This window comes from Mya arenaria, chromosome 7 (genome assembly GCF_026914265.1).
Source record: "Mya arenaria isolate MELC-2E11 chromosome 7, ASM2691426v1".
Lineage (NCBI taxonomy): Eukaryota > Metazoa > Mollusca > Bivalvia > Myida > Myidae > Mya > Mya arenaria.
In genome coordinates this window covers 62,666,354-62,686,083 of record NC_069128.1, presented here as the reverse complement: position 1 = coordinate 62,686,083, position 19,730 = coordinate 62,666,354, and the positions used below count along the sequence as shown (strand labels likewise).

The window sequence follows — 19,730 nt, the reverse complement described above, 5'->3', positions numbered from 1 at the left end:
TCTGACGCAGGGAGTGTGTTTCGGATGAGTGGCAGAAGGCGGACCTTTAAAACGCGCGAAAGTTGAAATTCTAAAACAATGATAATCAGCCTTGTACTTAAAGAGTGTCTATCTGCAAATTCATTGGCTGAACATATAGGTTGTATTCTTAAAAAAAAAGATTAAGCTAAGCGTATTTTGTTGTTTTATTTTAAGGATAAATAACGTAATAATAAAATTCATGGAAGCAAATTGTATATATTATAACCATGATAAATTAGGTTTTATTTTAATCACGATTAGAGTGATACATTTAGATACGAGACAAGATATAAAAGTTTGTTCAGATAAAGAACTCCCCAGAAATTGGGGTCAGGATTTGTTTTTTATCTCTAAGGTTAACTTCAAAGTTCAATTATCTTTTGTGTATGTAATAGTCATATACATATAAAAATACACGTAGTACATATGGACATAAGCAAGGTGTATAAGTAGTTATAACGCGGTTATGCGTACTGTAGTAAATAATCGAATGATCGAACCACGCACATATATATTGAAAATGGATTTTGCGGTACATTATTTATTTATTATTTAATTGTTGATTGAAAATACTATCATAGATTAATTTAATCATTTCAATTGTTGAAAAAAAAAAACTTTTCATAGACAAATTGCTGCATATTGATAAGATGATGATTTTTTTTAAGTCTGTTTTTAAAAAGTTATATTTTAGTGCGCAAAATGTTAGTTACGTTTTCGGCAATGTAATATTTTAAATCAATTAACTGATGATAACGCACTTGCAATACACATAGCAGTCTTTTTCTTAGTCTGCATTTCACTCAACGTTTAAGCTGCACTCTCACAGATTTATCGTTTTTACAACTTTTTGTTTTGTTTTTGTCTTTGAATAAGAATTTTTGGCATTAAGTCTGGAAACCAGTGATATAAGTCTTCTAACAAAAGATCAGACCACAGTGCCAAGGACAGCGTGCGCAACATGCCGGCAGGTGCCATGTCTGGTGGCGGGGAACTACAGAACGTAAAACTCATGTTGCTTGGCGACCAGGGCGTGGGGAAATCCAGCATCGCTCTGAGGTTCGTTCGAGGAGAATTCACAGAAAACTCAGGAGCCACAGCTGGGGGTGAGTTATTAAAAAAAACGTAGTTGTAATAAAGGCATACGTATGGAAATAAATATCTTGTCTAAATGAATGTGTATCGACGTTCCTGGCGACTTTCCCTCTGTAAGACAATCTGCCAGTGCAATAGTGGTTGTCTGGTTGGCGAAGTGGTAAGCGCACTTGCTTCTCACCTAGGCGACCACCCGGTCTGGGCGCATGTGAGTTTGGTTTGTGGTCACCAAGCCGGACAAGTTGGTTTCCTCCTGGTACACCGGTTTCTCTCACAACACAAGACCACACTCTCGCGTAACATCGTGCCAACGGGAGTGATTATTATAATGTTGTAATAACTTGTTTTAAAATTTTTGTAAAATAGATATCTTTAAACTTATATGGATTTTTTTGCACATTTTCGGTGCCCACTGAGGGAAAATAATAATATTCATGTTTTGAAAACTATCCTTTCTATACCTTCCTTTTGGAAAACTTAGTGTTCAGCCCTCAAACCATTCGAGCTTAAAAAACATTCAAGACAGACGAGCATTCTCGGTTTTTTTTTCGTCAAATCATGTATCACCTGTGTGTTCTTTGATGATGTATGACAGTAGCTTACTAACATAAAATCTATTTATTTCTTTACAGTCACATACAAATTGGCCGCTTTTATCTAATTAAATAAAGAGATAAAGCTTACAACTACTCATACATTTTAACCTCACTTCATAGAGTTGCCTCCCGTTTTCTTGTTTAATAGAGTGTCACGCAGTTATCTCCCGTTCATGTTGTGGCGCTAACACATACTTATTGTATTTTAGCGGCGTTTCTTACACAGGCGATGAGAGTGTCGGGACAGACGATTAAGTTTGACATTTGGGACACCTCGGGACAGTTACGTTACCACTGCCTCGCTGCAATGAATTACAGGGGCGCGCAGGCCGCCGTGGTCGTCTACGATATAACAAATATGGTGAGTGGCCCGACCCTATCACAGCCTCGTCCCAACGTATTACCGGGGCACACAGGCCGCTGGAGTCGTATATGACATAACAAATATGTTGAATTCTCCGTCACTTCCACAACCTCACCCCAATGTACTAACGGAGCGCGCAAGCCGTCGTAGTCGTATACCGACATAACAAATATGTTAAGTGCCCCGTCTCTACCATAGCCTCACCCCAATGTTCTACCGGAGCGCACAGGCCGTCGTAGTCGTATACCGATATAACAAATATGTTGAGTGTCCCGTCCCTACCACAGCCTCACCCGAACGTACTACCGGAGCGCGCAGTCCGCCGTGGTCGTCGACGACATAACAAATATGTTGAGTGCCCCGTCTCTACCACAGCCTCACCCCAATGTGTTAGCGGAGCAGGCAGGCCGCCGTGGTCGTATACGACATAACAAATGCGTTGAGTGCAACGTCTCTACCACAGCCTCACCCCAATGTATTAGCGGAGTGCGCAGGCCGCCGTAGTCGTATACGACATAACAAATATGTTGAGTGCCCCGTCCTTACCACAGCCTCATCAAAATGTATTAGCGGGGCACGCAGATCGCCGTGGTCGTATATGAAATAATAATTATAGTGAGTCACAGCCTCGAATGTTTATCGCGGTGCGCAGGCCAACATAGTCTTATACGATATAACAAAGATGGCAAGTGCCCCGTCCATACCGCAGTCTCGCAGGGCGCCTTAGTCCTATACGATATAACAAATATGATGAGTGTCCCATCCCTACTATAGCCACACCTCATAGTATTGCCGCCGTGGTTGTATACGACATTAAAATTATTTCGAGTGTCCCGTCCCTACTACTGCCTCGACCTTATGTATTTCCAGGGTGCGCAGGCCGCAGTAGTCAACATAACACATAAGGTTAGTGTCCATTCCGTACCACTGGCTCGACCCAATGTATTACATGGGTACAAAGGCCGCAGTAGAGGTATACGACATTAAAAGTATTAGTATGGTGAGTGCTCCGTCTCTATCATAGCCCAGCTTCCATACATATGTCGCCTCGGTATACCACAAAACAAATATGATAAGTGCCCCGTCCCTACGATAGCCTAGCATGTGTAACGGGTAAGCGAAGGCCGCCTTGGTCGAATACGACATAACAGATTTGGCGAGTGCCCCGCTGTGCCATAGCATTGCTTTAATTTTAAATAAGAAAATAGACAGGGCTGTTCTACGATTAAATACAATTTGTTACACAACTGAGGTTTGCAACATACATTTAAGCAATCGTGAGTTATCTTCCTTAATCGTTCACGTTATTCGTATTCTCGTCGATGTTACAGTATGCAACATTCGTAGTGCCAACGTTGGGCGCTCGTCAGCATTCGTACACGTATATAAATGTAATGCGGGTCATCTGCCTTTACGCTATATGTCGTGGTATTCGGGGCTTAAATCTTGACAGCGAGAACCAGGATGATTAGGAAAATCATTCAACTGGTAGATCCATCCATGTCTTCCCACGAAAATCTACGAATTCCTACCCGATGCCCGTAGGACAATGCCCGATTCAGTAAGGGCGGTGCTTATATTGCGCTATGTTTTGAAAATGTTGTAGCAAATCTAAGCAGGACATTGAGTTTTGAAAGATTAAGAAAAGTTGATTCAGCTGATGCTGTTCGAACAAATGTATTTACGCCTTTTCAAGATCAACAATGATTTTCTAACTCGGGGATCATAGCATAGTGAGAGCAGGTTGTTTTAGATAACAATAGTCTTACATTTAAGTTTTTAAAAGCATTTAATCAATTACTTATCATCATTGGCACTGATATGACTTAAACAATACTGGTTGACCGGTGTTTGCATTTGGACATTGTAAGTCGATTGTATATTCTTTTGTATACAGTTGCCGTTTTTTTTGGTTTTCGGCAAATCGATCTATTTTGTGGAGGGACTCAATCTCACAATTAAAAATATCTCGACTGAACTAAAGTCCGTGCATAAGGCAAGTGTGATTTTTTATTTTACTTCTTAGTTTCTTAAAAAAATGAAAAGAATTGGCAGGACTTACTTGTATATTTCTCTTCGCAGGAAACGTTCACACGGGCGGTGGACTGGATTAGGGAGCTGAAACAGCTGGCGAACTCTCAGAACGTGATTGTCCTCGTCGGTAACAAGGCGGACATGGCCGCCGAGAAACGAACCGTCCCGAAAGAGGTACGTTTGCTAGACATTGCCTGTCTAGTTTTCCCGGGTTTCTGTTGTATTGCACCAGTCAATTGTAACCACGTCCTCCTCCCTCAAGGTCCGGGGAATAACGGGGACTTTGACTTTCGGTCCAGCCAAGCCCGGGTAAAATCTCCGCTCTGCGGGGACAAACTGCTGGTAAAATTCCCGCCAAATGCCTCCGCACCCCAGGGACCGTATTGCCCATCCTCGCTATTGTTGGTGTGAAGACAAAACCACCACATTTACCCGGGGCCACCTAAAAGGTAAAAACACTGTCCATTTCCCCGGCTATCCCCGGTATACCACCACCCCCACTCCGGTCTTGGGGGCGATGTTACAATTGACTGGTGCATAATAAGGCCAAAAACAGTTATTATATCAACTAACATCTCCGAAAAAAAGGGTAAGTAGGTAGAAGTGCGTACCTTTTTTCTGTATTGTTTTTTTTGAAAACAGAGATTCTGTATAAAACCGACGTTTATCAGGTTATCTCAATGTATTGAAAGTTAAATGTTCACTCAAAATGTGAAATTGCGAAAAGAAAATCCACAATACGGCAAGAAAAGTCTTTGGTCTAGAAAAACAGGATGTTCCGGGTACGTGGAAACAAACAATTGTTTACGCCGTACAGACGGTGCATTGTGATAGCAATGTGGTCGTCGCTGTGGGTGCCGTACGTACACATACTTGGCCGTTCCTCATACGCGCATTATTGTAGATAGAGAATTCATACCATTGGTTTGGTAAGAAATTATTTAATGTTCATGTATATCTCTTGTAGAAAGGCCAATCGTTCGCTGAGGAGAACAACCTGATATTTACCGAGGCTTCAGCCAAGACCGGCATGTGTGTGGGCGACGTATTCATGACAATAGGTAGCATACAATGTACAATTAACAAAACAGACATATAGCCTAGCACAGTGTGTGTATACCACGTGATAAATTGCCTCATGAATGCTACGTCGGAAGGCAATATTTTGCTTCGAATAAGACTTTGAACAAAGATAATTTCACTTTTCCATCACCATTTTAAATAAAACATAGCGCAGGCTACAGTCACACTAGAGCGTAGGGATCATGTTGTCCGGCGTCGATATGTCCATCCTCTACACATTAAAGCTGCACTTTTATAGATTGTCAGTTTTGATACTAAATAAAATAGTTAGATAATTTACAATATGCAGAAAAGTTCGTTTTCCTTAAAGTGTTAGTAACGCGTTTAGCCATAAAACATTAATTTTCGAACGTAAATATGGTAAAATGCGATCTGATTTTCATTTTAAGCAAAATGTTGCCTTCCGACATAGCATTTATGACGCAATTTATCACGTAGTATATACACATACATTTCTCTATTGTCAACCGTTATACGTATTACGATTTTTTTTTACATTTTCTACTTCTGTTTCATCGCAAACTCCAGTCAAACATTTAAGTAATATATTTGCAAGATAATTTTAAATATAACTTGCTTGTATTTCACCCTAAACTGATATAGACGAACACGTTGGTAATGTATATGTGTAATTAAAAAAACCTATTCTTGCTTTTATTTTCAGCACAAACGTTAGCAAGTCACGGCATTCCACGCAAACAGCAAGATCAAAACGTAAAACTCGGAAAGGATTCTAAAAGGAAAGGCGGGTGTTGTTGTTAAAACTATTTGTAGATACCGGAACATACAGAGTTTTACACTTACCGGTAATTTCCGCTGCTGGTAGTTTCCGGCACACGCGTTTGTGGAGATTGAAGAGCGATATTTCTTCTTTTTTTTTAAAACGCCAGTTGGTGTATGTGTAATGTTATATTGTGACTGTAATAAACAATGTTTGCCTTTTTGTAATGGATATTTAGTTAATGTGACATATTGTTGAGGGAGTATAAAATGATAAGGTCAGTTACCCTACACTCGTGAAATCAAAGATACCGCTGGTAATTTTGCTAGCAACTTGAGTATAAGTTGTATCTGTAATATATTCAATTTTGTGGCATAATTATTTTCATAATAGTATAGATTAATCCTTCTGTTAATTTTTTTTCCTGACAAGAAATACCACAAACTGAGTTCATTTTTGGCTGCACCCATGCAGCCTGCCGTCTTAGATGTTTAGAAAACTAAACATAAAGACTAACTTTCTTAGTGTTTGGAGCGAAATGCCTATACAATAACCAAAACCTACCGCTTTTTGAGTTTGTTTCCAAATACATCCGAAGTTGTTTTCGAAAAATAAAAATTGCCGAGGAGTTCCTAATGTGACAGAGTCCGAGTGTGACAGAGTCATGAACGTAGACATTCGGAGCTTATAGTAATAGTAATTTCAATTTAGCAGTTGAACTTAATGACTTAATTTTTCGGAATCTTAATTATGTTTGCAATTATACACTACCCTGGCAATCAATTCAAACTTAGATCTACATATGCAAGCCAAAATACAACATTTAATAAGTGATATAATTAAAAATATTACGAAGTACTTCTACTGATGTACCGGCATACATCCGAGGTTGTTTTCGATTAAAATGGGCGAGGAGTTCCGAAATGAACGTAGCTTCTTGGCTCTTTTCTACATGCCATAAATAATACAGTCAAATTCATTATGAAGTTATTGTCTGTATATGGCAATCTATAAGGGATGCATATAGGTATCTCACTATCAGTCTGTCAGTTTGTCCGTCATTATCGCGTCACAGCTACAACTTACCTAACTTTATTCGAATTTTTCAAAGATTAATTGGCACCTAGGATATAATGCAAAATCGGAGGTATTTATCACATCCCTATGAGAGCTCGTGTTCTTTTGTTTTAAAATATCTTGGTTTTGGATCTGGCAAATGCACACCCACTGAACGCCAACTCCACTACTCATCGGTGGTGCAAAGAAAAAAATAAGCTGTAGACACTTCCGTGCTGCAGCTGAGCCATTTCTAAAGATTAGTTTAAACATATTAATTTATAACGTGGTGAAACAAGTTATTACAGCATTATGTTAATCACTCTCGTTCGGACGATTTTGCGCGGGAGTATGGTCTTGTGTTGTTGGGGAAACCGGAGAACTCGGTAAAAACCCACTTGTCTTCTTGGTGACCAAATACAAAACTCCATTTTATTCATACATACATGATAAATATGTCATCTAAAAAAAATTATAACATGGACATTTTTCGATAATTGGAGAATGTGGTACTATTTAAGAACATATTTACTGTAGGTTCGCTACGATTTCGTTTCAGTATCCAATGTATTACGAAATGTGGTGCCAGGAGCTTTTCTCCCAATTCGGCCGTGGACATATTTTGAGAGTTTCCAGGATTTCAGCCACTGTCGGTGCATAGGTACACTCTAAGAACAGTCATGGAAATAAAAATTATGTAAAATACTTACACTGGCACAAATTAAACTAAAACGCAATCTTAAGTATTGATTGTTGTGTCACCAAATTGTTGTCTTTTACTAGGTCTGTTATATAAAAGTTACCTCCCTTGTTCATATGGTGCCATTGTTGTATATAAATGCATCCTTACATACGAGTTGTTTATTCCTTCGTCTCGAGGTTTTCCTGTTTATTGGCGCAAACAAGGAAATATACGCATATTTTGTTAAAGTCGTGGCGCTGTAGCTCTAGTGATGGCGCTGTGGAGTGTGATTCGCCATAAAAGTTATTACGATTTAAAGCTTTCGGATATAAAAGGATGCAGTTTTTACCATGCATTGTAAAGATTATTTGGCCTATCGATTTAACCACGGTGAACCAACTTTGAAATCAGTAGGATGTGTGCCGGTGTATTTTACCATAACACTGCCTCTATCAAACACCAAGTCCTAGAAGTGAAGTCGGATATGTCGGAAATGAATGGGTAGGGTCGCAAATAGAAGTTATGGTTAGCACCCAAAGTTACAGAAAGATTTTGACTTGTTAAACGAATCTTTTTTTGAGACTAGAGTACATTGAAGCTGTATATCTTATTGACAGCCATTGACCAAGAAATGCCCGTAGCCTTTGATCTTTGGCTCCAAGTATATTAAAGCTGCACTCTCACAGATTTTACGTGTTGATAACCGTTATGTATTGGAACGAGCCAGTTTATGCGAACATACATTACAACCAGTCATATAAGATTGTTGACAAAAACTATTTTTATATTTAAGTTTAAAAATTGTTGTTTTATCCATTTTTCTTTAACAGTTAGAAACGCACTAGCCATAAAACATTATTTTTTGAACGGAAATATATAAATCTGCGATCGGATCTTTTTTCAGCAGTCTTTTATCAACGGTTTGCAGCTACAACGTAAAAATTGTCTCATTCTAAGACAAAAACAAAATAAAATGTCAAAACGCCGATTCTATAAGGTGCAGCATTAACATATATATAACGTCATGCACATACTAAAAATGTATAAGATCATTTAACTTGGTGTGACGTCACCATGTAAAAGGAAGCGAATTTCATAATTTTTCTTTAAGCGATTGTATGTTCAGTCACATTTAAAGAGCGGACAAGAGCCGTATTTTAACAGTTTTGGCCTTTTCAAGGGTCATGATACTGAAGCGATGGAGGCGACATGGGTGGTTGCAATTGGAAGGAGATAATCTGCTCATGCACATTCTCATGATTCTGACCAAATTTTGTGATGATATGATAAGACCGATTTTAGGTAATATCTATTTTATTCTTAAGCGAGTGTCTCATGCGGCTGGTTACCGAACTTGTCCAAGATATTATTCCCATAGACATTCTGACTAAATTTCATGATGATCGGACAAAGGCTTCTAAAGTTGTTGGTCGGACAAGACCGATTTTAGGTAATTTCTATACTAACATTGAAGCAGCGATAACTCGCCAGTGTCCCATGCGATATGGTTTGTTACCAAACTTATCCAAAGTATTCCCATAAACATTCTGACTAAATTAGGTGTTGATCGGACAAAAGCTTCTAAAGTTAATGGTCGGACAAGACTTTGATTTTAGGTAATTTCTATAGGTTAAGGGGGATACCTTTTAAATGACTCAAGCAATATGGATGGTTATTGGCCTTATCCGAGATACCCATACACATTCTGACAAAATTTGATGATTGGAGACAGGAATCTTCAGTTAATGATTGGACTTGACTTTTCTCATAAATATTGACAAATATTTGGTTATTTCTGCAACTAAATGGCGATAACTCTTGAGTGAAAAAAGCGATGTGGCTGGTAATATGAACTTTCTGGCATATAATGCCAGTCTTCAAAAGCCCGCAAGCCCTGCACTGGTAAAATGGGTTTGGGATTGCTCAAATTCTGAATTTCAAATAGCAGGGCTTGTTTAAAACTTTGATTGCCAAGCAATATTATAAGAATTCGGGCTTGTTCATCAAAAAGTCTAATTTCGATGACTGTTATGCTAAATCATATTCTGACCAAATTTTGCGATGATGAAAGAAAAGTTTTCTAAGTTATTGATCGGACCTTACTGATTAAGGGTAAACACTATATAAAACAAAATGGTCTATCTCACCTGGGAAGTCCTGGGTTATATCAAAAACAACACTAATTCAAGTTCAATATTTTATTTGCTGAAGGTCACCGGCCCCAGACAACAAATATGTATATAACAAATATGCATAAGCAACAATGGTAACATCGGTTAAAACATGTAGGCATACTATTTAACAACTCATATTTATCGCATGTAATAATCAAACAAAAAAACATGTATACATACATAGAAAATTAGGAACGCAGACATAAATTTGTTCGTTTTTTTTATAAAACAATCAGATCGTCTTCAAGCAAACCATACAATAAAGCATATAATAGTATGATGTAACTAACTAACTCGGTAAGAGCTCATTTTGTAGGCCAATCTGAATAAAAAACATTGTTTATCATATTTTTTATGCTTTACACTTAAAAAGGGACAACACAAAATAAACTCGTGCCGTCATATTCCATATATATTATTTCACCAAACAAAGACAATATCAATTAATTAAACCTAATTTCCATATAATAGGCTGATTGTTTAAAACACGGTCAATTTAAAAACGTTGTCAACATTAAAAAAAAAAACACTCTAAAAGTTTTATTGAATCGCTTGTGTTTTGCAGTATTTGAAATCAGACTCGACACATTTGTTTTAACTGTGCTTGCTTGAATAAAATCAATATTATCATCAAAATGTAAAACAAACTTTACGTGTTTGGTAGTTGAAGCCTAATATAACATTGAAGCATTTTCCATGAAATTCATAATGTTTTATTTATTTACTGCCCAAAACCAGGTGCTTTTTTCATCCTAAGCACCCCGTCCTTTCCAAAACCTAACTAAAACCCTACATTTTATTTATACAAATACAAATGCTTTATGCTGTTCTCATAGTAATGACCAAAGAAAAGAAAGACAAACAAGCTTTATGGATTTCTAATTGTAATGACCTAATGGGTAAGGAAAAACAGACTTAATGCTCTTCTTATAGCTATAAACTGAAGTAAATGGAGCACAAACAGGCATAGTTATATTCAATTGCTTAAAGAGAACAAAATACATGTTTTTGATAACAAAACAAAAGAGATGCAAAATTGTGCATATCATACAAGTTACAACAAACATACACATTGTTCTACCTAAAGTATTATGGAAGTTGGTATCTCTGACAACTATAAGGAATCGTCACTGGGGTCAAGGGATAACCCAGCAATGTCACCATGTTGCTCATTACTTAATGCTACATACCAAAAACCAAACACACATATGTCGTTTTACCTCCTGACAACTGCATATAACTTTACAATCCGCCTTATTTTGTATTGTCTCATCTAAAGTGCCCATACTTTTTTTATAAATAAACGCTGTTTTTTTATTTTATTATTGATTAACTGGTTAAAATGCATTGCATTGATATTTTTATTGCTTAGATATGTTTAAAGAATAGGCAAAATGTATCGGAGAGCTACTTCCTAAACCTACCAAACTTTCTCACATGTAAGGCATCATCATTCATAAAACACTGTATGTCACTCATAACAAGTGAGTCGTGAGTGTATTTGACAAGACTTGGGATCATTTGTTCACTGTAACCTGTGTTTCTAGTGGTCGACAGTACAACCTTGACCTTGGTGGAGTCCTACCTTCTTGCAACTGCTATGACTGGGGAAATTTCAATTGCCATGCAACGTTATGCTTTACATTCTCACGCACGCACCAGGGCATAACTGGAAGTCTCTGCATGGAGAGATTATAACGTCACCTCATTTTTTGGTTGATAAGGATGCCATTCCCCAGCATGTGAAGCAAACACAGTGATGAACCAAAAACCTGCACAGGACATTTATGCCATGAAATTTGGTATGGTGCCATGTAAGAATAGGTGGCCAGGTCCCGGGGCCAGATCTTTGTGCCACCATTGCTTCGGTAAATGTGGAACTAATTCATTTATTTTTGAATCTATTTAATGCACTTACGACATTTATTTTTGTATTTTACTTAAAAAGCGATATTTCAATTGTAAACACAGGTGTGTTGTGTAAACATACAAGGTTTTTGGCATGAATTTGCTGAATCCACATTTTGCTATATTTGCTGATACAAAGTTTCCTTAATACTATATTTACTGCTTTGGCTATAATACTGTCTGATTGAGACTGAAAGAAGTAACGCCGGGCATATTTATTGTGCCTAGAGTCACGATTAACCAAAAGGAAATTGTGCTCATTTGGCTGAGCCGTAGTATAAAATACCTGCCCACTTTTGATCAGCCACGCCAGACCTGGAGAAACGCTCAATTCGCGTCAAGGGCGTTCATGATACCAGAAATACGGAAACAATATTCGTATTATATTTTCATATCACATGTAGTCGAAGTATAAACTTAAATAACTGTGGAGAATATATACCAACATATAATAAATTAAAACGTTAAGTTAAAACGAACACGGACTTGTTGTGTAAATATATATATATTAAGATTAACTGGAAAGACTGCTATGAATAAACTGCGATCACGATTCTAAGAACTTGGTGATATTCTTTTTATGAGGTCATAGAACGAGAGAGGGCCACAATTGGATATACAATTAGTTGATGTTTAGTAAACCTAAACGTCAATAAAGGCTCAATATGATTTATTGATGGCGGTAAAAATCATTTGAGCAGATGTTTAGATGGTAACTTCTAAATCTACCAACCGTGAAAATGAGTCTCTCGGTAAAAAGAAACGAGATTGGTGAGGTGGTGAGGGTGAGTGTAAGAATTGGAGAAAACAAGACAATGTCGGTGACCCTTTTTATTGGGGGTGAGACGTTTATTCACATACATGACAGTAAGAAGGATAAACGAGTATCGTTCGTTATGAGATATTTTGTGGGATAAAAGCCAAAAAATTGATAAATAGGGCGAATGTAAGGATAGAGATCATAAGCTTATGTGCATGAACCCTTTTATGGGGGGAATAGTATAGTCAGCTCTTTCGCCCCAGCGCCATTTTGAATGACGTCATGGCGTGGCTTGGGAAATTTAGGCGGGAATATGCAAAAACATTTGGCGGGAAAATTCAAAAATTTCGTTTTTGGTAGGAAAATTAAGGCGGAAAAATTAGGTGGGAAAATTAAGGCGGGAAAATTACAAAAATGGGATCTGTTTATATCATCATCGGTTTATTTTAGAATGGTATTCTTAGAACGTATTAGTGTCTTAGTGTCTGATTGAACTGGAGCTCAAATGAAGAGATGGACCGTCGAGTTCGCGCAGGCGCAAATCGTGAACCAATCAGCGAACAGTGGCAAGATTGACCATGTTTTAAAACCAACGGACCAATGAAAATGGTTGATCAACTAGTCTTTCCACTATAACGTTTACATTATCATTTTGCTGCTCTTCATCATCGAAGGACGTATATCCGCTCACATTGCACAAAATCATTTAGCAAAAGACACGGACGCCTCTGTCTTTTTGAACAAGGACATTATGCTGTTTTGTATATTGCAATGCTTCAACCATCCTGATAGAGAAAAGCTGACCTCAAATAATTTGTGCTGGAAAAAGAGATGGAGTGGAACATCGGTGTTTAAGGGTACGCTAAAACCCTCACGAACAAAGTCAGGGTGATTTGTAACCAGAAGAAACACTTCGTTGTTTCGGCCTATCCAATAAAGTAGATAGAAGTCCAAGCCCAGCAAACCTCATGGAGACACATTCCCTATTTTAGGAAAAAGGTCAATAAAATCATCAATTGTCTTGAAGACCAAAGTGATGAGGGAATAGAAATCAATCCTATGTCGGTACATATCCAGAGCCTTACTATTTCGGTGTCGATTTCATGAGTGAAAAAGAGAGAAAGGACCTTTTGGCTTGGCTTACTTCAAAAAGAGAAAAGGTCTTTGACTTTAGAAAGAAAATATTAGAATACTGTAGGAGCGATGTAGATATTTTGAGACAAGCCTGCTTGACATTTAGGTATTTGTTAATGTCAGCGACAGGAAGACATGAAGACGTATTGGGTCCAAAAGGAAAGACAGAAATAAAGAGGTGGGTTGGTGCCGTCGATCCTTTTAAGTCAGTTACTATAGCGTCCGTCTGTATGAATATATTCAGAACAAAGTTCCTCAAAGAAGAATGGCGGGTCAAAATAAATGAAGAATTGAATAAACATCCATCATCCAGATGGAATGGACCTTCAAAAAAGACTGCTTACCCGAAGACAACAAAACCAACATAAACCTTGCCACATTCACGACCTGTTGGGCCCGACTCAAGTCAATTTTAGTCTTTGTATCAAGTATAATTGGAATAATAAAAGCTGAAATGTCCTTCTGTGGTGAAAGTATATACAAAGGATAAGACTAATTCAATTGCCTTCTAAAAAAAATTATTGAAAAAATAATTATAACAAATAATCCTATGTTGTTTTTGACTTGAATCATAATACGAGTATATTTGGATTTATTAGGGAAATGCTTTTTTTCGTTTTGTATTTCAAAAATCATTAGTGTTATAATTAATATTAAGGAACCGGTTGATTTTATTGTTTTTTTTTCCGGAGTTGGGGACAAAACGATCAACAATTAGGCATTTCTCTAACATATCGCTATTAAGGGACCACTTTTAATAGGCCTATTCAACCTTGTGATTTCGTTTTCTTACACTGAGCATGATGTTTGCGATGTCTGGGTTATGAAAACCAATAAGACACGTTATATTGGAACTGTGAAATATGATGTATACCTGTATGTACAAAAGTTTTAGAATTTTTTATAACATTTCTGTCGAATAGAAAAACCTTTATAAATTCATTGGAAATTGTTCTTGTAATTTGGTCAGAGCCTACTTTAAAAAATTGTTACGGTGTTACTCGAATGCCTTTGGACAGTAAAGTAACAATATTATTGGGCATAACTAAACATCATTTGATCCTTTGTCCCTGTGCCACATATTATTTCATGAGTAACGTAGTATCTTTTAATCAATACATTTTTATTAAGAACGTCAGTTTTGCTTATTTTGAATTATAGGACTAACAACGAGTTGATATTTAGTAGACAAAAACGAACATAATGTTCTTAGAAGTTTTTTGGCCAAAAAGTAACCCTGCAATAAAAATAAAGCATTTGAGCAGAGGAGTTATTTTTCTAAGTTTACCAACCATCAACAAGTATTGGACATCTGTACAAATATACGATATTGTACAAGCCAATCAACAAGTTAGTTGCTGGTCTGAGAGAACCCCTCCCTAAACCACCTGGATTGAGGACGCTATAAATAGAGAGTGTAACATGGTGTTTTCACCGTGCATTTTAACTTTTTTTTTTTTAAATGAGCTTTTCGAGCCGGAGTTTTTGGAATGGAATATTACGAGAATAGATTACGAACCTTTGACACCTATCCGCCACAGATGGTTCCTGACAAGTACGAAGTGGCTAAAGCCGGGTTTTATTATACCGGACTTTCGGATCGGGTGATTTGTTTTCGATGTGACATTAAATTGAAAGACTGGGAAAAATATGACAACGCCATGAACGAACATGACAAATGGTCTTCAAACTGTTAATATTTAAAAATGGTGGGCGTTGGGAAACGGAGTTTGCTCAATCAGAGTGGGTTTCACTTTGGAACTAAAATAACACCAAAAACGTTTGTGAGACAGATGAACACAAACCTTAGTAGTAGTGTGGAAGACGTATGCTGTTGACCAATTGTAATACATTGGATATAAACACTGATTTGGACGATCACACGCTCATTATGTTCGGACTCTTTTGGATGGTATGTCGTTTAGTAGATGAAGTGGGCTTAAAATCCATCAGCGCAAAGTATGTGTAGCTGTTATAAGGAGCTCTCGGAATTTCAAACAGGCTTGTCGAAGAATGTCAACGTCACTTCGACAATACTCTTAACATTTCCTATCTAAAAGAAAATTCCTCGTCTTTCTTGGATTCGAGCCAAGTCAACAGTTCTTCCCATTCTTAGGAACTCATGAACTCACACCCAAAGCTCGTGGCTTGAGGATAAGGTCCGATATAAGTCTGGTTATCTCTGGTATTGAAAAAGTGGGAAATCAACCTTTTTTTTAAATTCTGTCAAACCAAATGCCTTGGGCAGCGCCGCCAGCTTCAGGTAGGAAGTTCAGACTATCCAAAACAGTGATATTGAGACCTTTCTGTACCGTCATGTACATAATTTTGGATCCACTATAGATAATTTTGTCCGGACGCATGGCATTATTAATGAGTATATACTTGGATCCACTATAGAAAATTTTGTCCAGACGCATGGCATTATTAATGAGTATATACTTGGATCCACTATAGATAATTTTGTCCGGACGCATGGCATTATTAATGAGTATATACTTGGATCCACTATATATAATTTTGTCCGGACGCATGGCATTATTAATGAGTATATACTTGGATCCACTATAGATAATTTTGTCCGGACGCATGGCATTATTAATGAGTATATACTTGGATCCACTATAGATAATTTTGTCCAGACGCATGGCATTATTAATGAGTATATACTTGGATCCACTATAGATAATTTTGTCCGGACGCATGGCATTATTAATGAGTATATACTTGGATCCACTATAGATAATTTTGTCCAGACGCATGGCATTATTAATGAGTATATACAATGGCGTCTAATTTGGAAAACTGCGGTAAGTTTATAAACTATTTATAGAAATTTGGTATATCATTTATACTCTCTTGGAACATAAATTGTATATATATATATATTTATTTTTTTATTTTATTTAATTGATCATTATTATGTATGTCTGTTTTATATTTTTATTGTGTTTACAATGACCATTATTAATTCATTTAAGCTATCCAATGACGAAAGCTTTATTGAATCACTCTTGTTTAAACCTTCATTTTTTATTACTTTTAGAACAAAGAAATGCCGAGAAAATGGAAGTGAGAAACCCTCGCAAATGGCGTAACTAAAACGGTTAGCAAGTGTATTATGTAGAATTTCCTTTGTAAGTATTTTATAATAAATTAACGTATATTATATGTATGATAACGTAAATTCAATTGTGTCCTACTTTTCTCTTCACATTTGTCAAGTTAAGACAGACTTTAATGAGACATATACTTTTTAATTTTATAAATTATTGATAAATGCTGAGGTAAGTTTTAGATTGAGTAGTAAAAATAATAATAATTATAGTTTAAACCCCTAGTGAACCTATGTTCCAAGGCGGTCAACCTGTATTTATACTGATATAATTACTATAATGTATGCACTGTTTGTCTCAATGTGCTTGGACTCTAGTCGTGCGCGCGTGTGTGTGCGTGTGTCTCTAAACAGGATAATACCTTTAAATATTGTTGTTGTTGTTTTTTTCAGGTCGCTCAAAGGTTCCACATACCAGAATTATGTGATGTAACAGAAGGCGTATATTTTTAGTGCCTATTTGATGTTGGTTCAAACTGGAATGGGACAATATGTTGTCCAGAAATTGAAACTGATCAAGGTGATACCCGATGGACAACATCTGTCAACTTAATCTTAATCATAGTGTTATTATTAGAAAGAAAACATATTTTAATATCTGTAAACATAATATTAAGTATGGATTTGAGAGTGTATGATGCAAATCAGAGAATGATAAATTCTTTTTTTGATGAGAGTGGATCAGAGTTACCATGGATATCTGATTGTGAAGTTTTAAGTATATATTGGTGGATGCAAACTAGCCATCGGCGTATGATAAACCTATTAAGACATTCCAACTTTCAAGCAATTGTCGATGAATACAATAGCAATGAGCCACAGTTACATGAAGAAACATACGAATTTATACCATATTTATTAACCTTTTCTCAAAGTAAAGATATTGAGGACTATATTCCTAGACAATAGCTTTAAACTGTTATATGTTACCTTGTTCAATAATTGTAAAAATCATGACACCAGCACAACTGGATGCGATCAATTTTAAAATTAATGCAGATGTTAGCATAGTGGCAGTTCATCACGAAAAAGAAAAAGAAAAAATTAAATGTGTTCTATCTAATGAATGTGTCTTAACTATAAAACCATGGAAAAATAGTTCTGTCATCATTGTAGAAGACGGTTGCAGACGCGTAAGACTATCTTCAAACCAATTATTTAACTTGTATGATTTGAAGGAAACATTCTTGTTTTTAACTTCAATTGTTGAAAATCAGTGAAAATGAATCAAACAGATTGTATTTCTTTTCAAAGTGGTATTCCTTTTTCGGAATATACTCATCCAGTGTATAAATTTTATGAGGATCGCCTTAGCACCTATACGTTTTGGCCGGAGCAAATAATCCCTACTTAACAAAGTTTAGCCAAAGCCGAATTTTTCTATACCAATGTGGGTGACAAGGTGACATGTTTTAGTTGTGGAAAGACATTGTTTCAGTGGAAGTCATCTGATAACCCCTGGGCGGAGCATAGTAAACATTCAAAGGATTGTGAATATATAAAGATGGTTGGAGGAGATCCATCACATCATATTGCGTTTACCAACCACAAGAACACATCTTCAAATTCATTTTCTCTTTGGAGTTAATGACAATGACGTCTGTTTCAAATAATACATCAATCAAATTGTTATTTGAATCTTACTTCAAAATATTACATGCAAGGACAGTGTTGAACTCATTTCCAAAGATTGTGAAAGAACATTGTTATGGATGTCAATTTGATCGATTTAGTCAATCAGATCACATTTGTATAATGCGTACGGAGAGAGAAAATTTGGATTTGTTTTTCGACATAACACTAGATAAACTTGACTACAATAGTCTTATGTCTGTATGGGAGACATCTGTTTTGGCAATGGATCTATCAACAGAGGAGGCTGATCTCGTACGATTAAAGTTCTCTTTAATTAAACGATAAGAGTACATCTACTAAAAAGTTTTTGCTGAATAGTAACAATGATCTAATAAAATGTAAATTAAAAATGGTTACTTTTGACATTTTCAGTTGACGGCGACACCATTAGCATCCACATTAACAACTTTAGAGGTGAGACATTTGAAATGTTATCTCTTTTTAAAAAGTGCAGATTCTCATTATAGATAAATTAGACTATGCCATGCATACAGCGTTGTCGGACCGTATTTGGTACAAAAACGAATATGGTACAAATGTACCATATTCGGTCGAATATGGTACAAATGTACCATATTCGGACCGAATATGGTACAATTTTCGACCGAATATGGTACAAACATTGTACCATATTCGGTTGGAATAAGTTTTTCTATGCTCGCCAAAACGTATTTGGTACATACCAAAAAAACTCATAAAATGAAAATGGCCTACGTATATGGTACATAAATTATGTATTTCTTAATAAATGAAATAGTCTGCCAATGTGTAAACTTTTTTTCAAACTCAAATACATTGTATTAACCTAATATTGGAAGTGACAAAAGTATCATCATCATCATCATCATCATCATCATCATCATCATCGTCGTCGTCGTCGTCGTCGTAACTAGCAGTAACAGAAACAGCTAACCTAACCACACTTTACATGGATTTTGCTGGTTGTGTAACTGTTTCGCCGGCTAGCTCAGTCGGTTGCGCGTCAGATTGGCACGCAGGCGGCCTGGGTTCGATTCCCGGGCGGGCCAGATACTTTCGTGGAGATTGGTCACGAAATGATTTCTACGGTCATTCTTCCCCTACCGCTGTTTCAAGTAGGGCAGTTGTCAATTACTGGCGAATGTATCTGCTTAGTACTGGTTACTAAGTACTAGTACTCTAAGACTAGAGACGTGCTTGCTCCAGGTAACTCTGTAAAAGTTTGAGGATTATCGCATTTTGGTTATGTTCATAGAGTGTGAACTTGTAAGGGTAAAGGTAGGCGAGCAAATCCATGAAGCGCGCCAGCGCTTCTTGGAAAATTTGATCGTTTAATACCCCTCGGTATTAATGCTTATATTTTAATACATTTT

The 19,730-nt window shown here is 36.7% G+C and overlaps 2 protein-coding genes across 4 annotated transcripts; both read left to right on the top strand.

Annotated features, from left to right (window-relative positions):
- Positions 1-441: 441 nt before the first annotated feature.
- Positions 442-7,778, top strand: LOC128240290 (uncharacterized). Of its 3 annotated transcripts, none has more exons than XM_052956883.1 (8): positions 442-553; positions 914-1,127; positions 1,922-2,073; positions 2,947-2,982; positions 4,159-4,284; positions 5,078-5,171; positions 5,858-5,999; positions 7,530-7,778. In XM_052956883.1, exons 2-7 carry the CDS (start codon positions 983-985, stop codon positions 5,953-5,955), a joined length of 651 nt encoding a protein of 216 aa, XP_052812843.1. In that variant the 5' UTR covers positions 442-553; positions 914-982; the 3' UTR covers positions 5,956-5,999; positions 7,530-7,778. The 3 variants fall into 3 exon arrangements, with proteins under 3 accessions (XP_052812843.1, XP_052812842.1, XP_052812844.1); XM_052956882.1 differs by having other exon boundaries at positions 898-1,127; XM_052956884.1 differs by lacking the exon at positions 2,947-2,982 and having other exon boundaries at positions 898-1,127.
- A 7,340-nt stretch (positions 7,779-15,118) lies between these two features.
- Positions 15,119-19,042, top strand: LOC128241326 (baculoviral IAP repeat-containing protein 3-like). The gene is made up of 2 exons (XM_052958257.1): positions 15,119-15,309; positions 18,103-19,042. Exons 1-2 carry the CDS (start codon positions 15,119-15,121, stop codon positions 18,329-18,331), a joined length of 420 nt encoding a protein of 139 aa, XP_052814217.1. The 3' UTR covers positions 18,332-19,042.
- Positions 19,043-19,730: the final 688 nt, after the last annotated feature.

Coding starts and splice junctions, on each gene's coding strand:
- LOC128240290 (XM_052956883.1), top strand. CDS start 983: ATGCCGGCAGGTGCCATGTCTGGTGGCGGGGAACTACAGAACGTAAAA. Junction 1,128..1,921: donor CTCAGGAGCCACAGCTGGGG/GTGAGTTATTAA, acceptor ATTGTATTTTAG/CGGCGTTTCTTACACAGGCG. Junction 4,285..5,077: donor AACGAACCGTCCCGAAAGAG/GTACGTTTGCTA, acceptor TATCTCTTGTAG/AAAGGCCAATCGTTCGCTGA.
- LOC128241326 (XM_052958257.1), top strand. CDS start 15,119: ATGGAATATTACGAGAATAGATTACGAACCTTTGACACCTATCCGCCA. Junction 15,310..18,102: donor ATGAACGAACATGACAAATG/GTCTTCAAACTG, acceptor TACTTAACAAAG/TTTAGCCAAAGCCGAATTTT.